This window comes from Haliotis rufescens, unplaced genomic scaffold (genome assembly GCF_023055435.1).
Source record: "Haliotis rufescens isolate VD_foot unplaced genomic scaffold, xgHalRufe1.0.p SCAF_15, whole genome shotgun sequence".
Lineage (NCBI taxonomy): Eukaryota > Metazoa > Mollusca > Gastropoda > Lepetellida > Haliotidae > Haliotis > Haliotis rufescens.
Window position 1 is genome coordinate 1,482,132 of NW_025963835.1, and position 16,328 is coordinate 1,498,459.

The 16,328-nt window shown below is 41.7% G+C and overlaps 1 protein-coding gene across 2 annotated transcripts in view; it reads left to right on the forward strand.

Annotated features, from left to right (window-relative positions):
- The window catches only part of LOC124114057 (serine dehydratase-like), a 35,991-nt gene extending 27,935 nt beyond the window's left edge, over positions 1-8,056 (forward strand). For both annotated transcript variants that reach the window (XM_046474596.2, XM_046474595.2), the window contains exons 7-8: positions 2,671-2,801; positions 5,170-8,056. In XM_046474596.2, the coding sequence (XP_046330552.2) occupies positions 2,671-2,801; positions 5,170-5,357 (319 nt within the window). In that variant the 3' untranslated portion in view covers positions 5,358-8,056. The remainder of the gene's footprint in view (positions 1-2,670; positions 2,802-5,169) is intronic.
- The last annotated feature ends 8,272 nt before the right edge of the window (positions 8,057-16,328 follow it).

The window sequence follows — 16,328 nt, forward strand, 5'->3', positions numbered from 1 at the left end:
AATGTCACCAGCATCCCTTAATTTCCCCAGCACCCCATCATGTCCCCAGTACCCATAATGTCACCAGCATCCCTTAATGTCCCCAGCACCCCATAATGTCCCCAGCACCCATAATGTCACCAGCACCCCTTAATGTCCCCAGCACCCAATAATGTCCCCAGCACCCTTAATGTCCCCAGCACCCCATAATGTCCCCAGCACCAATAATGTCCCGAGCACCCCATAATGTCACCAGCACCCCATAATGTCACCGGCATCCCATAATGCCCCCAGTACCCATAATGTCCCCAGCACCCCATAATGTCACCAGCACCCCATAATGCCCCCAGTACCCCATAATGCCCCCAGTACCCCATTATGTCACCAGCACGGCATAATGTCACCAGCACCCCATAATGCCCCCAGTATCCCATAATGCCCCCAGTATCCCATTATGTCCCCAGCACCCATAATGTCCCCAGCACCCCATAATGTCCCCAGCACCCATAATGTCACCAGCACCCCATAATGTCCCCAGCACCCATAATGTCCCCAGCGTCCCATAATGTCCCCAGCAACCCATAATCAATGTCCCCAGCACCCATAATGTCCCCAGCACCCCATTATGTCCCCAACACCCCATAATGTCCCCAGCACCCCATAATGTCCCCAGCACCCATAATGTCACCAGCACCCCATAATGTCACCAGCACCCCATCATGTCCCCAGCACCCATAATGTCACCAGCACCCCATAATGTCCCCAGCACCCCATAATGTCCCCAGCACCCATAATGTCACCAGCACCCCATAATGTCCCCAGCACCCCATAATGTCCCCAGCACCCCATAATCAATGTCCCCAGCACCCATATTATTTCCAGCACCCCATCATGCCCCCAGCACCCATAATGCCCCCAGTACCCCATAATGCCCCCAGCACCCCATAATGTCCCTAGCACCCCATAATGTCCCCAGCACCCATAATATTCCCAGCACCCCTTAATGTCCCCAGCACCCATAATGTCCCCAGCACCCCATAATGCCCCCAGCACCCCATAATGTCCCTAGCACCCCATAATGTCCCCAGCACCCATATTATTTCCAGCACCCCATCATGCCCCCAGCACCCATAATGCCCCCAGTACCCCTTAATGTCCCCAGCACCCCATAATGTCCCGAGCACCCCATAATGTCCCCAGCACCCATAATATTCCCAGCACCCCATAATGTCCCCAGCACCCATAATGTCCCCAGCACCCCATAATGCCCCCAGCACCCCATAATGTCCCGAGCACCCTATGATGATGGTAAGAGGTCACTTACTGTGTGATGATCAGACTTGGGGAGTTTGTTGATGTGTGCATGTACCCCGATCAAGTGGATCGTTGCTCATCATATCAATCACAGGATTGTCTGGTCAAAACTCTTCTTTTTTTTTTAATTTATTTTATTTTTAATCCCAACTAGTACAAGCAGACACACACACACACACACACACACACACACACACACACACACACACACACACACGTGCATGCACATCGCTATATAGGTGCAATAATCTTGGACATGATGTTAAACCCCATTTCACCTTACCTATAAGGATATATTTATAATTATGTGAAGCACTCTGACAATCACTACATAAGACTTCCATTAGCAAGGACGGCTCTGGTTTCTGTCCATATCCATGTTTTTTCCACTTGAGAAAAGCCTGATGACACAGGGGTGTGATGTTTATCCCAAACTGCCTCAACAGGAGATATCTGTGGGTGACATCAAGTGATCTCTCCTTGGAGATAAGGCTGTAATGAAATGACATCACAATCCTTTGCAGACCATTGTGACATCATCGGTTACCATGACGTCCCAATCAACTGACATCACTCTGTCACTGAAGCTTGTTAGCTGTTCTCCTTACACACAAGACACTGCTCATTACTGTTTAAAAACTGAAGTTAAAAAGAATGATTTGGATCATAAATAGAATATCACCTGTGTGTCTTTTGCTGTCAAATATATCCGCACAAGTCGCTAAGTTCAATCTCCTTTGCAAGCCTCAGTCAACTTGTGTAGATATACTTGATAAGACACTCGGGTGAGATTCTTTATGAACCAAATTCAAATGTTGGTTTTCACTCATTGAAGGAGGCGACTTACGGGCCCACTGACTTGCTTGATGTCATCAATTCCAAATGCATGGATCATGATATCAATCACTGGATTGTCTAGTCCAGACTCGATTATTTACAGACCACCGTCATATAGCTAGAATATTGCTGAGTGTGGTGTTAAACAACAAACCAACCAACTAACCAATTGCCTAAAACGATGCTCATGATGTCAATCACTGGATTGTCCGGTCCAGACTTGATTATTTACAGACCGCCATCATATAGCTGTAATATTGCTAAATGCAGCGGTAAACAACAAACAAACAAACAAACAAACAAACAAACATTTAAGGAGACATACCATAATAATTTTTACAACCTCTGACATGTTTCATTGAAGCCCAGGAAAGTCAGGGGTGTTCAAGTGGCCAGGCTTAGTCACCCCTCAGCCTTCTCTCCTTCTCTCCACAGCTAGCATTGCTTGTCTTTGCCTCATTTTGGCCCACCACTCACTGGTTTTCTTACAGTTTCTTTCTTTGTTTACTCCCTCTCACAAGCTTCTCCCCTTGGTTCCAGTGTTGCCAAGTGTCTGGGATCACTGACGGTTTCCTCCCGTGCATTTGAACTTCACCAGAAGAAGGAGCACAACATCCAGTCTGTGGTTATAGAGGACAAGGAGGCTGTCAGTGCCTGCCTCAGATTTGCAGGTATGTATGTGGAGAGAGCCAGGATAATAATGATATGCTTACGGCTAAAAATAATTGTCTTGGTTCTCAGGCACCGCTCGCATGATCATAAAGTCTGTTGCAAGTTTCATTTTTATTTCCATTTTCTAAAAACATAACAAAATCCTAACACTTAAAAACGATGCGATCTAATATAGCACGGAGTAACCTCCCTTTACAAACACACTGCTTTATTGCTCATCTCGTGTTTTTTGGTCATGGCGGCATTAAGAGTTTGTATGCTTGTTTATGTAGGGAGGCCCTTTCCAAGGTTGATGGTACACAACTGTTTATTTGGTTACATACTAGTTTGAACAAGCAAAAAAAAACACACCGCCCGCCTGCCTGCACTATATTTTCAAAAGTCATTGCCTGAGAACCAATTCTTTTATTTTGGGGGGCCTTATTGAGTGACTGGCTAGTATTTCACTCACATTTTGTTGGCTTTATGTGGGAGAAAAGCCTGAAGTGATGCAGGTCTAAGTTTGTTTGTTGTTTTATGCCGCACACAGCAATATTCCAGCTATATGACAGCGGTCTGTAAATAACCGAGTCTGGACCAGACAATCCAGTGATTGACAATATGAGCATCGATCCACCCAATTGGGATACGATGACATGCATCAACCAAGTCAGCGAGCCTGACCACCCAATCCCGTTAGTCGCCTCTTACGACAAGCATAGTCGCTTTCTACGGCAAGCATGGGTTGCTGAAGACCTATTCTACCCACGATCTTCATGGGTCGCAGCTCTAAGTCTCACCGGAGTTACCTCCCTTACCTCTGTACCTTCAGTTCATATCTTGAACTAAATATAAACTTTCAACGCCAGAGAATAATACAGAATAGGCTGGCTGATGTATATCTGGATTACTGGGTGTTATGTCAGCAACTTGACAAGATGTGGCAGGTCAGTGAACTTATCCTAATTAGACTGTTGACACTAAGTGGGGATTATTTGTTTGATCATGTACTAGCTGTTTTAACAACATATGGAAGTGAATTTTTTAAAATATGCCTCCTTACATCTTTTCTTTCTTGTTGGTCTGCAAAACTTTCTTGCATCATGAAACTATTGTGAGTGTGTCACTAGCAGTTTTCTCTGTACTTTCCTGCTCACAAAACGTTCCGTTTTACAGTAGGCTCCCCCTGTAGATCCTCTACCTGTCCTAAGAGGTGTTTGAAGTTGAACAAGAATACATGAAACTTTTTATGGACAGCAACACACAAGGCCATTTAGAAAATGGTCAAATGTGTATTTTTGTATTACTAGTACTATGGGGGGGAATCCGGGATTCGAACCTACACTGCCTGAGTGAGGCACCTAATCACCAGCACACAAAGTCAGCAATCTAACCCTCTCAGTCATCAAGGCTTTCATAAAAATGAAAGTCTGACAGCTGGTAGTCTAGATCACTTAATTTGAGTACCCCTCTGGCAAGTGTAAATTGGCACAGCTCGAGTTATGAGCATAAATGTGTCGTAAACATGAATAAATCACTCTATTTTCTTTTTCAAAATATTGCAAAACTAAAGATGATATAACGTTCATATTGACAATCGTGTCCTTCGATTCTCAAAATGTGCCCGAATGCTTCAGGAGCTTATAAAAAAATCCACAATTAATGTAGGTAAAATATAAAGTATGAAAAATTCAGTAAATGTGATCCCACAACCCCCTCTCTAATGATTGGAATATGAAAATAAAGCAAAATTCACCATATTTTGGCTTATTTCTACTAATAACTCAATTTATGAGAGGCTGTAATTACAAAAAAAAAAAAATAATTCCAAGTCTACGATGTTTTAACTATCACCTAAATGATAAATAAAGGACTCAATTCATACAGTACCTTTTAAGGGGACTTTTTTTCATTTTCTCTATTTTACAACAGAAATGTACATTTTGACCCCAAAACAGTATCTTCCATCTAAACATTTGACCACAACAATCATTTGGATGCAAAAACCATAAAGAAAATCTAAGTTTGCATTGTTCTACGCTGGGGAGGGGTATGTCTGGGGAGGGGTATGTCGCCAGTTTGAAGATCTGGCCACTACTCTATATTTTGTATGACGAAGAAAGTGATGAAGGAGCAAGACTTAGCTCTGAAACGTCATGACAAAGAATAAAATAAGTTGCTATCCATAAAAAGTCTCATGTGTTCTTATCCTGAGAGGGGTGGTGGCGTTTTGTGGCCATGCTGACGACGTGTCATTCCCTGTGATGTGATACGTTGCTCGTGTCATCTTACTGGTTTGTCTGGACACCATCTTATAGCTGGAATAAGGCTGACTGTGGTATGAAACAAGACAATAAAGATGCGTCACTCTGTGTTCTGTCTGCCCAGATGACCACAGGATGCTGGTGGAACCAGCGTGTGGAGCAGCGCTGGCAGCAGTGTACAGCAACATCATCCCCGCGCTGCAGCAAGAAGGGCGTCTGGGGAAGGTGGAGACGGTTTTGGTGGTTGTCTGCGGGGGAGGTTCGGTCAGTCTGGACATGCTGCAGGCATGGAAGAAACAGTTTGACCTCTGAATGTTGTCATGGAAACTCAGACTTACAGGTCCAATAAACAGAAAACAGAAATGATCATGATATCACTCAGCCAATCACTCCTTTTGAAAGTCCTTTTGCTGGCCAATCATGGGTCATTTATTGAAGGTAACAGTCTCCAATCAGCACACTCTTCTTATACAATATGACCTTGGAATTTTGTCATGGAATGTCTGGTCCAATTGTCCACATAACACACATTGACACACAGCAATAAGCATGACATCACCCAGGCAATCACTACTGGAAATGCTCTTTCTGGCAAAATCTGAGGTCATCTATGGTGATAAGAGTAACCAATCAGCACCTGTACTTATACAGTTTGACATCTGAATGTTGTCATGAAAAGTCAGGTCTAATTGTCCACAAAGTTCAAATTGACAAACGGGAATAACCATGATATCACATAGGTGATCACAACTTAGAAATCCTTACTGTGGCCAATCATAGGTCATCTATTGAAGTTATGGGGTAACCAGTCAGCACACTCCAATTATAATGCATCATGGATGTTGTGTAATAATAATAATAATAATAATAATAATAATAATTAATAATAAAGATGAATAGTTGAAATTACACATTATTTTGTGAAAATATGAATAGTGATATAAAAAACTTGATTTATGTCATACAATGTGCTGGATGCAAGGCCGAATACATTGGACAGACATGGGACACCCTAAGAGCGAGAGTGACAAAGGCAACAAATAAGGAACCCCTCTCCTCGGCGTATCCCACTCAGTCAACACTCAGCACCCAGTGTGCTGGGAAATAAAAGTATTTATAAAACACCAAATTTTGTGATATTCCCGTTTTACAAATGTGACAATGATGCACTGAGAAAGATAAAAGAAAGTTATTTTAATAATACTTTCAAACCAAAATTAAATGGCCTGAAATAATTGAATTATTTTATACAATCCCATGTATTGTACATTTTACTGCCACTACAATACTTACTTCTGTATGTGTCGTACGCCTGCCCTATCGTCTTACGCCTGTCTTATTGTAAGTCACAAAGTTAGAGTGCACTGTGACGTCAAAACAGCGAAACGGTATAACTGTACTCGTGAAAATCACATGCTTGAAACCGGTTGAGTAAATTATACAGCTCATCTTTGGACTTTTGTATTTTAAATATATTTATATATCTAGAAGCTGTGGAGTGTCTAAATGTAGACTGAACAATCAAGAACACATTGCATGACAGAAACTGTTGAATGCATTAATGTGCTTATTGCATCACTGAAGTGCTGATTTTATAGTTTTATAGTCTATACACATGTTGTCATCATTATACAATGTTATTTTCCCGGAAAATATACCTCAAACGTTTATTTTTCTTAATGTTGAAAGATGTGTTTCTATGTGTTTGTGATCTGTGCTAAATGCCAGTCCAAGATAAGAGGTGTGTTTAGGGTTTTCGTTGTTATAACTAGTTGTAGTGTAGTTGTAGCTGTTGTAGTTGTAGTGTGTCACTGACAATTGATGGATGAGCATACCCTTATTTTGGGAACAAAGAAATTGCTATTTGTATTGTTCTTTAAAAAAAATATTGAATGATTTTATTTGTATGGAAACCTGACCTCAATAGTAACGTGGGAATATTTGTCTGTGTCCTGTCTCTGTTCAGACCAATAAGGTCGTAATACAGGAAAACAAAATGTGTGATTGGATTCCGAAATCTGCATGTTCCACCCCATTTGTCAGATACCATAATGTCACCAATGCAACCAAATGCAATTACTACTCACAGTTCAAGTCATTACTAAATGTGGAATCATATATTTTACTTGTGGTATGTCTTCTTACCAACGTAGACTTATAGCCATGTTCCGGTGTAATAATTTCAGACTTGCTGTTGAACTGGGGCGTCACAACAACATCCCACATAATGAACGTGTCTGCACTTTCTGTTTTTCAAAGGGACATAACCCTGTTGAAGATGAATTCCATGTTCTTATGATTTGTGACCAGTACTCCAGAGCAAGAAGAGACTCTTTTCCCAAACGTCTCGTTACCCCTCCCTCTATTGAGACTTTTTTAAGACTTATGTCAGCTGAAAACGAACAAATTATAAAAAGCTTAGGTAAATTCCTCTTCCAAGTCATGAACATTCGAATGGAAAGTGTTGAACGGTGAATCATTATTAAATCTACTCAGCATGCAAATATATATACAGTATATTTCCATTGTATTATGGGCCGGTGGCCTGAAGTACCGAATAAATTTGTCTGTCAGTCTGTCTGTCCAATGCCACGGCTGAGTTACCCCAGTGGTAAAATGGATTAGTCTCCATCATGTCCCATTTGTCAGGCACCTCATGAGAAAATAAAACTTGAATAAATGAAAAGGCTTTCATTGTGCTTTCCAGGCTTTGATAGCCACATTCAACAAGGTGTGACATATTACCACATGAAGGTTAGTCATTTAGCTCTTAGGAACCGAAACAAAGCTTTTAGAAGTCTGTACATACAAATGTGTGACATATTCACCTTGGTGTGCCTTTTTTTATTGAGTACATGTATTTTAGCAAGGGCTACATGAGCAACCCTTTAGTAACCAGACAGCAGCACAGCAGAACTAATTCTGAGATTAAGCCTTACTAATTAGGATGACAATTGATGTTGATTCCCTATGCTCTTCACAATTCTTTTAATAAATTGATATCGTGCAAATCTCGTTGCTGATTACTTTTTTATAAACATCAAGTAACAGAGGTTACAATAACTGCCGCATTCGACCTAATAAGCGCCCAGGGCGCTCTCAAAATTGGAAATAGGGGGCTCTTATTAGAATATTTTTTTGGTGAAAAAACCCATAGTTATACCCCCGTTTACGAAGTAAATCGGGGGTATATAGCGTTCCGTCTGTCCGTCCTTCCGTCCTTACGTCCTTACGTCCGAGCTTTTGTACGGCCCATAACTTTTTAACCATGCACCCTAGCTTCACCAAACGTGCTACACCCATTTACCACAATGAGTACTTGTGCCTTTTGCTAGTTTGAAGATTCTGATTTTTTTAATTTTTGCCGTTTCCATGGACACATTAAGAAACTTAAACTTTTAGGGTGGGTGTTTAGTACGGCCCACATCTTTTTAACTATGCATTCTAGCTTCATCAAGCTTGCTACACACATTTACCGCAATGAGTACTTGTGCCTTGTGTGGCTGCTTGTACAAGTCCGGACTGATGCCGATTTATAGTGCTAGCACACTTAGATACCATGCCGCAGTTTAACATGAATACCCCACTCAGACACAGTATAGCCGACCAGTCCTTGTTTTAGCCCCTTAATGCCGAGCGCCAGACAGGGTAACAACAAGTACCATCTTTTTAACGTCTTTAGGTATGACGCAACCGGGGATCGAACCCCGGACCTTCCGCTCTCCGTACGGACGCTCTACCACTAGGCCACGGAGGCGGTCGTAGTTAATAAAAGTATCAGTAGTTTCACGCTAGTAATTCAATCTTTGTAGCAATTTGTTCAAGTCATCATTAGATTCAGCAAATATAATAACATCACCAGCATACATTGAGGCGGAAATAATGGTACCATCAAGAATATTGCCTATTTTGGAATCGGTCATAAGATCCAGCAAGTCATTGAGTGAGTATGGTTTTACGCCGCTTTTAGCAATATTCCATCAATATGACGGCGGGGACACCAGAAATGGGTTCACACATTATACCCATATGGGAATCGAACCCGGGTCCTTGGCGTGACGAGCGAACGTTTTAATCACTAGGCTACCCGACCGCCCCAAGCAAGTCATTGATGAACAAATGAAGCATTATAGTAGACAGTAAACATCAATGTTTCAAGCCTAGATTAACATGAAACCAGGATGTGAACGTACCATTTACTCGCATACGACATTTAACATTGAGGGGGGCACGGGAGGCCCAGTCGTCTCAGGCGTCGCGATTCTCTGTGCAGAGTTGCGTCCCTTGGGTACGCCAGGAACTCACTCACTCAATAAACATTGCGATAAAGTGACTGAAGCGCTACAGGCATGCCCCCATTGACACCAACATCGTGAAGTTTATACCACAGCAAACATGCTATTAGGTCAGTACAGTGCACGGACTGGGGATGCATCTAAATTCAAATTCATGAATATTGAAACAATTGAGGAATGGAGACCAATCAGTACAAGCTATTCACTCGGATGAGTGACATTTATTGACCAAGCCGACGTTACTTACCCTACACGAGAGAACAAAGGAATGTACTCATATGTTAGGGGTTAATGCCTATTTGATGCGTTCAGTTATGTCACAGTGTGTCAGCTTAATGTTGGAGGAAAGCCCCAAAGTACCACCTTGGTGAACCCACGAGCAAAGTATGGTGCAGACAGGCCAGAAGGAATATCTCCGGCAAATCTGGGATTCGAACCCATGATTAGCTGATCCTGGCAGCTAAGGGAGACAACTGTGTACAATGAGTTCACACATGTTCCGGACGGTGCATTTAAGCAAAATATAATAGTTACATGTTGTTCAGAAGATATTCGGTGAAGGTTTTCATGGACATGTACTATCTTATTATCTGTGAACACACTATGCAATTTAGAAAGTGGTCAAATGTAACAAATGTTATATTTGGGATAACACTTCCTTTGTACAGTGGGGCGGTCGGGTAGACTAGTGGTTAAAGCGTTCGCTCGTCACGCCGAAGACCCGGCTTCGATTCTCGACATGGGTACAATGTGTGAAGCTCATTTCTGGTGTCCCCCGCCGTGATATTGCTGGAATATTGCTAAAAGCGGCGTAAAATCAAACTCACTCACTCACTCTTTGTAAAGTACCAATCCTGACTTTGGGTGCTGGCGATTGCCTCACTCTGGCAGTGTAGGTTCGGATCCCGGATGGGACTCAATCCCAAAAGGTACGAGAATATTTACTTTACAACGAAAGCGTTATCAGAAATATGACATTTGTACCAATCTTATTACAGTACAGGGGTGTTGCTCTAGCCTAGTGGTTAAAAGCGGTCGTTTGTCACGCTGAGGGCCAGGTTCTATTCCCCACGTATGTACAGAGTGTCGGGCACATTTCTGGTGTCCTTCGCCATGATATTGAGGATCGCGACTCATACTCATTCTGAAGGACCCGTGAAGATCCGGGGTAGAATAGGTCTTCAGCAACCCATGCTTGCCGTAAAAGGTGACTATGCTTGTCGTAAGAGGCGACTTACGGGATCGGGTGGTCAGGCTCGGTGACTTGGTTGATGCATGTCATCGTGTCCCAATTGCGTGGATCGATGCTCATGGTGTCAATCACTGGATTGTCAGGTCCAGACTCGATTATTGACAGACAGCCGTCATATAGCTGGATTGTTGCTGAGTGCGGCGTTAAACAACAAACAAACAAACAAACAAAACAGGAAGAGAAATTGATCCGGGAATTACAAATATCTCTGAAAAGGTGATTCTACACCTTTCTGACTATTGCTACCAAGACTTTACCAAGCGGGGTTTAACGATTACATCAACCTTTCATTAGGTACTACCCAGGTCCTGTATGAATACTGAGGATTTATGAGACCATGCTTCATTTACCGTACGTTATGACACCCGGGTACATATGGCGTCCAGGTCACAGCTGCTCAGTGTACAGTTTTCCTGCATCGCCCAGTCGCCCACAAATAATATTGACTAGTTTGCTCTTTGTCTTCAAACTGATTTTGCCCCAAGCCCCCTACACCGTCAGTAGATATACACAATGACTTCTTCCGCCGACCCTGCTGATTTGCACAATGAGCGCCGGTGTATTGATCCCCTGAGGACAACACTACAACTAACCAGACAGACTGGCAGAGAGACAATGGTTTATTTATGTCTGTCTTCTGTACATATATAAAACAATTTGTACAAATAAACATTGATGGAATGTGCTGTATCATTCAAAATAGAATGATGAGAGACAAATATCCTAAAATTCGTACAGATATGCTATAAGGCGTCACTGAATACAATACACACACTTGCATCACTGAATACAAAACACACACTGGCATCACTGAATACAAAACACACACTGGCGTCATTGAATTCAAAACACACACTGACATCACTGAATACAAACAACACACTTGCATCACTGAATACACAACACACACTTGCATCACTGAATACAAAACACACACTGGCATCACTGAATACAAAACACACACTGGCATCACTGAATATAAAACAAACTGGCATCACTGAATACAAAACACACACTGGCGTCACTGAATATAAAACACACTGGCATCACTGAATACAAAACACACACTGGCATCACTGAATATAAAACACACTGGCGTCACTGAATACAAAACACACACTGGCATCACTGAATACAAAACACACACTTGCATCACTGAATACAAAACACACACTGGCATCACTGAATACAAAACACACACTGGCATCACTGATTATAAAACACACACTGGCGTCACTGAATACAAAACACACACTGGCATCACTGAATATAAAACAAACTGGCATCACTGAATACAAAACACACACTGGCGTCACTGAATATAAAACACACTGGCATCACTGAATACAAAACACACACTGGCATCACTGAATATAAAACACACTGGCGTCACTGAATACAAAACACACACTGGCATCACTGAATATAAAACACTGGCATCACTGAATACAAAACACACACTGGCATCACTGAATATAAAACACTGGCATCACTGAATACAAAACACACACTGGCATCACTGAATATAAAACACTGGCATCACTGAATACAAACAACACACTGGCATCACTGAATACAAAACACACACTGGCATCACTGAATATAAAACAAACTGGCATCACTGAATACAAAACACACCTTGGCATCACGGAATATAAAACAAACTGGCATCACTGAATACAAAACACACACTGGCGTCACTGAATACAAAACACACACTGGCGTCACTGAATACAATACACACACTGGCATCACTGAATACAAAACACACACTGGCGTCACTGAATACAATACACACACTGGCATCACTGAATACAAAACACACACTGGCGTCACTGAATATTAGACAAACTTTGTCAATATCAGGTTTATCTGAAAGATTCTGAGACTTCATACATTCATTAAAAAGAATTGCCCTGATGTGGTCATGTCACACATGTACGCTGTGAAACAAAGCACCAGCGCAGCTGCTTCTACCCCATTGTCCACTCTGTTCCACCCGATTAAGTATATGACGTCAACGCGTGTGTCCTACTGTTGTTGGAAAGTAGCGGCTGGCGTGGTCTCTGAAATTATATTCAATGGTCACCCACCTGCCATTCTAATATACCCGGATATTAATATTTACTAATTTTGTAAACTATGTACCACTGAACATGTGTTGAGGACCAAAATTGTCATCTCTAGAGAAAGGATTGGCCCTGAGCACATGTTGAGTGGTATATTAATGCCAAGTGCTATGGAGAAGCTGGTGAGGTTTGTGAACATAGCACAGCCAGTAATTCCCAAATGGAGAAATTCTAGAGGAAACAGGCACACTGGTAACGCAGTAAGACTAACGCCGAGTCTCGGAAACATTTAAATTGATAGAAATAAATAACCCCATCTAATTCGAAAAAGAAACCCAGTGGGATAGGAGATTCAGAAGCTGAGGAAAAATCTAGACTTGCCTCATTTAGGGCCTTGCATTACAGAAAGGGCTGGGCGCCGGTAGAAGGGAAAATAATACGGTTCACAGACTGTGAGACAGACCAGTTATCCAGGCTAATGCGCCTCAATTGGCTATGCAGAGTTGCGTCCCGTAAGCGTACCAGGAACCTATGATCGTGTGGTCGAATCTCATATTCGTCCTTGACTTGTTTCTGGGTTTTTCAGCCCCTTTCCCATGCTCGTGGATTCGACCAAATTGTAATCGCCAAAGACCTCCATCACTTCGGACTTTTCTTCTATATCAAGCAGACACGCCGTGGTATAACCGAAATGCATGTCATCGTATCCCAATTGCGTAGACCGATGCTCATGATGTCAATCACTGGATTCTCTGGTCCAGACTCTATTATTTACAGTCCGTCGTCATATAGCTTGAATATTTTCCCAAGTGCGGCGTTAAACAACAAACAAACAAACAAACAAAAAGCCTAATCCTTAGCCTCGACAAGCTCTGCTGGACCTGGATTCGAAACGTCACTTGAGGGTTTTTTCACGTTTATCTGACATGCCGTAATGGATTTGAAATATGCGGGCTGAAAGCCCAGTCACTCATCATGACTCCTTCCAGGTAGCATGGCGCCATATGTAGACCGTTGGTGGAACTGCACCGTATCCCACAGAATACCTGGAATATAAATACTAAGGATATATGCGCTCATTTTTTTTCGTTATTTTCTAAACTGACATTTGCACCTAGCGTTCCCGCATAAATCTTTACCTACCTTTACCTGAAATCTTTTATAGGCATTTAGAAGCTTGAAGAACATGAAAACATGACATTTGTTATAGATAGAAACTTTTTTATTGTTTGTCACGACGTTTCAGGGCTACTTCTTGCTATTTCATCATCGAGTTAATATATAATAAAATATAATCATTATAATTTATTTATATATTCTTGTTTAAGTTTATTTTATGTATAATCATATCCAAATGTAGGATAAAGAATATTTTTTGTTACTTGTTTATATTCACTTCGATTTTGCAAACACGGAACAACGTTTTACGTCGCACTTGCAAGGGGTGGTGAAACGTCCCATCATGTTAGGTAGGGAGAATTTACGGTTCAAGGTTTTACATTTGTAATAAATAAATGCAATTTTCCGGTAGACAACTACACAAAAATTATATAATAAATATAGTATTCCTTGAGTCTTGTGACATATCTCTTGAGGGCGAAGCCACGAGTGAAAATATCTCCTTTCCCCCCGTCACTCGATGAGAGACACATGATATTTCATTCGACACATTGAATATCCTATAAGTATTTCACACATGTTATGAATAACACTTACACATTGTAATTGACACTTATAATTAACACTTATTGTGATTGACATATATTGTAAACGGATTTGGCATTTATTGTAAAATGATTTGTACCCAACATACCGAAAAAACATGTTTGTTCACCAGACATGCTGATTGTTCTGAAACAGTGTTTATGAAAATAATATAATTGCTCCTCCCCTGAGTGACCGAAAAAGTATTCTGACTCCCGAGAATATTAACGGCCGGTCCGTCACTTATTACAAAAAGCTATGACATTTCACAGACCCGTGAAGATCCGGGGTAGAATAGGTCTTCAGCAAACAATGCTTGCCGTAAAAGGTGACTATGCTTGTCGTAAAAGGCGACTAACGGGATCGGGTGGTCAGGTTCGCTGACTTGGTTGATGCATGTCATCGATCCCAATTGCGTGGATCGATGCTCATGATGTCAATCACTGGATTGTCTGGCCCAGACTTGATTATTTACAGACCGCCGTCATATACCTGGAATATTTCCGTGTGCGGCGTTAAACAACAAACAAACAAGCAAAACGCAACGCTAATTTGGTAGACAAGGCTGGAAAAACATGACAGCATGTCATTTGGCTGTGGACCGCCTCCGTGGTCTAGTGGTAGAGCGTCCGCCCGGAGAGCGGAAGGTCCGGGGCTCGATTATTTACAGACAGCCGTCATATGGCTGGAATATTGCTGAGTGCGGCGTTAAACAACGAACAAACCAAACCAAACCAAACATTTCACATAGACCTGGCTTACAAGCTGTGGGCTGTATTCGCTGTAATGCACAGCCACATTCACGGCCCAAGCGGCAAAAGTCTGTACAATCATTATTAAGACACTGAAGTAGTATATGAAAAGCTCTTATTCGCCAGTGATTATACATAATAAGAATAGATCGCCATTGTAAATAATTATGTTCTCTGTTAACGTCTATATGCATTGTTATGTAGCCTTGGGTGTAAATAAAGTTCAGGGCCCACTTGCACAAAGCGATCTTAGCGTTAAGATAATCGTAACCCCCATACTTTAACATAGGCTTACGATAGTCTTAGCGCTAAAGATCGCTTTGTGCAAGTGGGCCCAGTTCTGTCCCTACAACCGCTATCAGCGATTGTCTGATATTCTTAAGTTCTTGTTATGGCTTGTCATGAATGGCAGTTACACATGAGTGATACATTGGTGAAATATATCTATGTGAGGTATCTAATCGTCTTACATCCCCAACCCCCTCCCGGCTTCGTGGGTTAGGAGTGTTCTGGCGATGGAAACCTTGTATAAGTAATGGTTATTGTATGAACGTTTGTCTGTTACGGTTGGAGTAGGCTCTATGCAAGATCAACGTCACTTGTCCCTCGCCCATTAGACATAACACTTAACATTTTATACTTAAGAATATTTATAGCTCTTCTATCTTCTAGAGTTCCAAATACACGAACAGATGCTAAATTTAGTATGATTAATAATAGACTCACGTAAGGCGCGGAGATAGCAACATTTCAAGAATACTCTGCTGCTTATCAAAAGAAAAAAAGTAATAATTCTGACCTCAGGATGTATTGTTTATACTGTGCGTAATTGTAAATGAAATGGGTTAGTTTTGTTTTTGTTTTTTGTTGGTTTTTTGTTTGTGTTTTGTTGTTGTTTTTTTGGTTGTTGTTTTGGGGTTGTTTTTTGTTGTTGTTGTTTTTTTTGGGGGGACACATGGTTGAGGTAATTGAATACCATCCAATCCTCTTTGCCCTTTTATTTTTGTGTGTTTGTTGTTTAACGCCGCAATCAGCAATAGCCGAGCTATATGACGGCGGTCTGTAAATAACCGAATCTGGATCAGACAATCCAGTGATTGACATCATGAGCAAGTATCTATGCAATTGGGATCGATGACATGCATCAACCAAGTCAGTGAGCCTGACCACCCAATCCGGCCAGTAGCCTGGCCTCTTGCGACAAAGTCACC